Source organism: Heptranchias perlo, chromosome 25, assembly GCF_035084215.1.
Source record: "Heptranchias perlo isolate sHepPer1 chromosome 25, sHepPer1.hap1, whole genome shotgun sequence".
Classification (NCBI taxonomy): Eukaryota; Metazoa; Chordata; class Chondrichthyes; order Hexanchiformes; family Hexanchidae; genus Heptranchias; species Heptranchias perlo.
The window spans coordinates 36,590,647-36,596,646 of record NC_090349.1 but is presented as its reverse complement, the minus strand read 5'-3'; the positions used below and the strand labels follow the sequence as shown (position 1 = coordinate 36,596,646).

Below are 6,000 nucleotides of genomic sequence, written 5' to 3'. Positions count from 1 at the left end.
TTTCTTCTGCGTCGCAACTAATTTTTGATGAAGTTATTACTTTCCTGATGATAAATTTCTGTTAGAAGCTTTTTCAAAAAAAAATCAAAGTCTCGTACCCCAAACCCATTCAGTCACACTTTTGCTGTGCTTGTTCTGCGTCAGGTACACTGACAGACGCAGTGGAGATGTCTGCTCCTACTTATCCTGCACTGCCTGGAAACACAGCCTGACTGTAGGCTTTGGGCATGCTCACTGCAGCTTAGCTGCACCCAAAATGATAGCCAGGACACAGTAGGAGCAAGTCTTCTTGTCTCTCACACTGGAAATGGAAATGATAGAAAACTGCAACACATCGATCAATTATGGCAAATGTTTTACATCTAATCGCACTGAGACAGGGCACAGTTGTTAGTGCATACAAGATTCGGATAAAAGGAACTGGAATGTAACAGCATGTGCAAAAGTTCATTTATCCCCCATACTGCTAACTGTCCTATTTCCAGTATGTCTGTATCTGCAGGACATTGGCAGTGAATGACTGGGGCCTTATTAATGGAGCAGAATTATTTATTCTGAATGGATCTCAAAATTAAAAACTCCTAGCTCCTCCCAGCTACTGGGCTTGCAATACAGGGGATTCATGTCAGACTGACGGAATAACAGAATATACATCTTCTGCACGTTCACGCCAGTGATGTAAAGTCTGTGCATGCGCCATCCGGTTCACCTAGTTTTGGACCACCTGTCACATGACTCTGAGCAGCTCTTGCTATAATTCTGGGGAGGGGTAAAAGGAACGTTTTCAAAGCGGACTAACCATACTGGCACACGACATTGGGCATTTCCAGCTTTGTACAACCCTACTTTCTTTGTTAACACTGCAAATGTATTTTTCATATCCATTCCAGTACAATTCACAGGCTAAAAGTACAATGACATTAGACCAGACTAGTGTTAAAATAATTGTTTCTCATCCCCCTGGAGTGTGGGGGAACTGAGTAACTCTGGTTCAAATCCTTCTAATTGTGCTGTGTCTGATCTTGAGTGTTTGATGCTGACACTAGGGGTCTCTGAAACAGAACATGTTCCAGTGCCCATCACTAACATCCCTCATCTTGATGAGTACAAGATTGAAAAACTGAAAAATAAAGTCCTCGGGACCGAATAATGAAGAAAAATAAAAAGCTAGTGTCAATAACTTTAAATGTCAGATCCTTACACGACAGAATACGAGCGCTTGCTTCTGGTGCCGGTAGATTTTCCCTCTTCTCACTTATATATAACAATTACAGTAAATAAAAATGTTAAATGATCTGTGTGATGGATGGGGACCGAAATAACAGAGCAAGCGACCCACTAGAAGACATATTTAAAAACTGCACTTAGCATCATAAAAACATACGGCAGCAATGTCTGCCCATAATCAGGCGTAACTTCAGCAGAAACCCCGGAGAAATGGCTCAAACGTCTGTTAGCAGAACCTCCCGTGGGTTTCCACCGATCTGCTATCAAAGTTATGAGATCGGGAAACCCTTGCGGAAATTCTACCCCTTCTAACACCTGCACCATTATCATACTGTATGATTGTGGGGGGGGGGGGAAAGAGAAGGGAGGTGGGTGGAGGCACTCAACTAATTCAGGCCCTGGACCCAGGAAGACATTACTGCAGCTGAGCAGAGTGGGAAATAACTTCACAACAGTCTAGGGTGGGTAGAGAATATCTCCAAGGTAACCTGTTCTTACTGGCACCAACTTTCCAGTGTCAAGAAACACTGGACTATCATGAAATGTGTACAGATCCCTACAAGGGACAGTGTGCGTTTTGTAGCACTAACACTCAATAATAAATGTTCCCCTGTAAGAACCCCTACTGGGTTTTTGATTTTGATTCTGGCTTTGCTAATTCACTTCCAGCATCTGTCAAATAACGAAGCACAGCTCTGGTCCTAAATTAAATGTGTGTTTCATCCTTCTTCCGGTGGCTATTTTGGTGCAAATGGCCATATCCATATTTCCTTTCCCGAGGGTGGTCCATCAAGATGTGTTCCATTCCCACCACATAATCGTCAGGACGAGAGCTTTTATTCAACTCCACGACTCGTGGAACCACAGTTGACCAGCGGTCTGCATGAATAGAAATACGAGCGTTTATTAATTGAGGAGGTCAGGCAACACCCTGATTGTCCCTCCGCAAACTTTCACCAAACTTACAGACAAGAGAAGGTAGATTTACTAAATGTTCTACAAATGTTGAACTCCAGGGTTAGTTATAGATAAGAAAAAAAAGCAATACAATCCAAACTTTAAATGTTATTAGTGCATCATAAAATGCATTAACGAGGTGTAGTTTTTCATTTTTCATCGTATTCCCATCGGAACTGTGTTTGTAAATAAATTACAGTTCTCAAACTACACTGTGTAAATTCTACCTAGAAGCCCAGAATAGTGAGATGTTACCAGATCAGAGGCTTTTCCTCCAGATCTAGAGGTTTTGGCCTAGATTTCTTTGGCTGGGCAGGACAAAGATGCGCCACTGGCCCAGACCAATTTCAAGAGTCAGGGTCATTATCAATTTTTCAGGTGGGCTGGGCGGGCACGGGTTGGAGACTGAGAGGCTCTTTGCTGGCCAAAGAACTTTGAAATCAAAAGCATCATGGCCTGTGCAATGGATCGTCCATAGTCTTTCTGCCTCTTTAGCATTTAAAAGGCCCCGATACCGCACTTAGCAATGCTGGACGCCAGGACCGTGAACAGAAAATCTAGGCCTTTGTTTTCATGCCCAATTAAGTGGTGAGCAGAGCTTTATTCAACGGTAAATTTGAATGTTTGAAGGTTTCTTATAAAAAAGTTTTTTTTAATCTTTTGGGCGCCCTAGGGAAATTATGTCTTAGGCATAAACTCGTTCTCCAGGTTGGTAGTTACGAGTGGCATGTGATCCTATACTTGTTAAATCTACGGCTCTCTTATAAGTGTTAATGTAACTGCAGCTCACCTCGGCGTAGCCGACCCATGGTTTGGGTAAAACCGCCCTCGATTTGGTAGATGTCATTCCTCCCCGGGTCTTCGTTAATAATTCCAACATTTTGGTTCCAATGAGACCAGTTGACCTCATCCACCCTGGAATATACATGGAGAGACCGGTGTCATGGTTACTGCGGAGGAGTGGGGGCGTAGGCCAAAGCACAGATGACCATATCAATAAAACTACCTCTTATTTGAAACTTATTATGTACAGGCCTTTCTCAATAGGACGGGGTCTGCACCGTGAGGCCAGGACCGAGTGGCAGCGCAATGCGCAATGTGGACAAACCCAAGGACACACAAGTTACAAAGAGATGTTTCCACTGCAGCCAAAATAGTCTCTTTGTATAAAGAACCTGCGAGTCATGTCTGTGGTTCACACATAGAAGAAAAAGTCACCTTAAAAGTAGCAATTTTAGGCGAGAAAGTTCCGCCAGTAAAAAAAAACCATAAACAATGTCAAAGATTACATTATTCCCAACAGTCCAGGTCAATTATGTCAAAGTCTGGCACATTATTCAACCCAACTACTGAGAATTAATTTGAAGCCCCTGCTCCATCCCTCCATGCCCCCCAACCCCCCCAAGTCCAGTCCCATTCATATTTTCACTCCCCTTGAGATCACTTTGGATTGAGATTTATATGACACCTAAGACACTGTTAGCTATTCTCAATTAGCTCAAGTGCAAGTGATCCTCTGGGTTTACATCTAAAGCTGCCCTGGGACAGCATCAGCGTGGACTTTGTACTGCAAGATGTTGCACCCCATTTACAATGTTGAAAAGAAAGATACTTACTTGGGAAGTAAGGGTATTAAGGATATGGAGAAAGAGCAGGGAATCGGGCTTAAAAAGATAAAAAAGCTGCCAAGGCGAACAAATTGGCTAAGGTTGTCCGGAGGACGAGTGCATGGAATGCATTCGAGATGGTTTCCTAGAACAATAATTCATGGAACCAACCAGGGAACAGTCTATTTTAGATCTTGTATTGTGAAATGAGACAGGATTAATTAGTAATCTCATAGTAAAGGATTCTCTGGGGAAGAATGATCATAATATGATAGAATTTCACATTGAGTTTGAGAGTGATGTACTTAAGTCAGAAACTAGAGTTTTAAACTTAAATAAAGCCAATTACGTAGGTATGAGGGGCAAGGTGGCTAAGGTAGATTGGGAAATTAGATTAAAGGCTATGACGGTTGATAAGCAACGGCAAACATTCAAAGAAATATTTCAATATTCTCGACAAATACACATTCCATTGAGAAATAAAAATTCCACGGGAAAAGTGATCCCTCCGTGAAGTTAAGGATAGCTTTAGATTAAAAGCAGAAGCTTATAATGTTGCCAAGGAGAGTAGTAAGCCTGAGGATTGGGAGAGTTTTAGAAACCAGCAAAGGGCGACCAAAAAATTGATAAAAAGGGAGAAAATAGAATATGAAAGTAAACTAGCAAGAAATATAAAAACGGATTGTAAGAGCTTCTACAAGTGTATAAAAGGGAAGAGAGTAACAAAAGTAAATGTTGGTCCCTTAGAGCTGAGACAGAAGAAAATATAATGGGCAATCAGGAAATGGCAGATGTTTTAAACAAATATTTTGTATCAGTCTTCACGGTAGAGGACACAAAAAGCATACCAGAAATAGTGGGGAATCAAGAGGCTAATGAGAGTGAGGAACTTAAAGTAATTTATATCAGTAGAGAAAAAGTACTGGAGAAACTAATGGGACTAAAAGCCGATAAATCCCCTGGACCTGATGGCCTACATCCGAGGATTCTAAAAGAGGTGGCTGCACAGATAGTGGATGTATTGGTTTTAATCTTCCAAAATTCCCTAGATTCTAGAACGGTCCTAGCGGATTGGAAGGTAGCAAATGTATTCAAGAAAGGAGGGAGAGAGAAAACAGGGAATGACGGGTCAGTTAGCCTGACATCAGTCATTGGGAAAATGCCGGAATCCATTATTAAGGAAGTGGTAACTGGGCACTTAGAACATCATGATATGATTAGGCAGAGTCAACATGTTTTTTATGAAAGGGAAATCGTGTTTGACAAATTTATGAGAGTTTTCTGAGGATGTAACTAGCAGGGTAGATAAAGGGGAACCAGTGGATGTAGTATATTTGGATTTTCAAAAGGCATTCGATAAGGTGTCACATAAAAGGTTGTTACACAAGATAAGGGCTCATGGAGTTAGGGGGAATATATTCGCATGGAAAGAGGATTGGTTAATGGACAGAAAACAGAGAGTAGGGATAAATAGGTCATTGTCAGGTTGGCAGGCTGTTACTAGTGGGGTGCCGCTAGGATCAGGGCTTAGACCTCAGCTATTTACAATCTATATTAATGACTTAGATGAAGGGACCGAGTGCAATGCATCCAAGTTTGCTGACGATACAAAGTTAGGTGGGAAAGTAAGCTGTGAGGTAAAGAGTCTGCAAAGGGATATAGACAGGTTAAGTGAATGGGCAAGAAGGTGGCAGATGGAGTATAATGTGGAGAAATGTGAAGTTATTCGCTTTGGTAGGAAGAATAGAAAAACAAAATATTTTTTAAATGGTGAGAAACTATTAAATGTTGGTGTTCAGAGAGACTTGGGTGTCGTACAAGAAACTCAAAAAGTTAGCATGCAGGTACAGCAAGCAATTAGGAAAGCAAATGGCATGTTGGCCTTTATTGCAAGGGGGTTGGAGTACAAGAGTAAGAAAGTTTTGCTACAATTGTACAGGGCTTTGGTGAGACCTCACCTGGAGTATTGCATACAGTTTTGGTCTCCTTGTCTAAGGAAGGATATACTTGCCTTAGAGGCGGTGCCACAAGGATTCACTAGATTAATTGCTGGAATGAGAGGGTTGTCCTATAAGGAAAGTTTGAGTAGAATGGGCCTATACTCTCTGGAGTTTAGAAGAATGAGAGGCGATCTCATTGAAACATATACGATTCTGAGGGGGCTTGACAGGGTAGATGCTGAGAGGTTGTTTCCCCCTGGCTGGAAAGT

The 6,000-nt window shown here is 41.8% G+C and overlaps 1 protein-coding gene across 1 annotated transcript in view; it reads right to left on the bottom strand.

The window, feature by feature from the left end:
- Positions 1-1,616: 1,616 nt before the first annotated feature.
- trpv4 (transient receptor potential cation channel, subfamily V, member 4) overlaps positions 1,617-6,000 on the bottom strand; it is a 68,337-nt gene continuing 63,953 nt past the window's right edge. Inside the window, exons 13-14 of the mRNA XM_068006260.1 lie at positions 2,975-3,099; positions 1,617-2,106 (exon numbers count right to left, since the gene is read on the bottom strand). Coding sequence (XP_067862361.1) covers positions 1,934-2,106; positions 2,975-3,099 — 298 coding nt within the window. The 3' untranslated portion in view covers positions 1,617-1,933. The remainder of the gene's footprint in view (positions 2,107-2,974; positions 3,100-6,000) is intronic.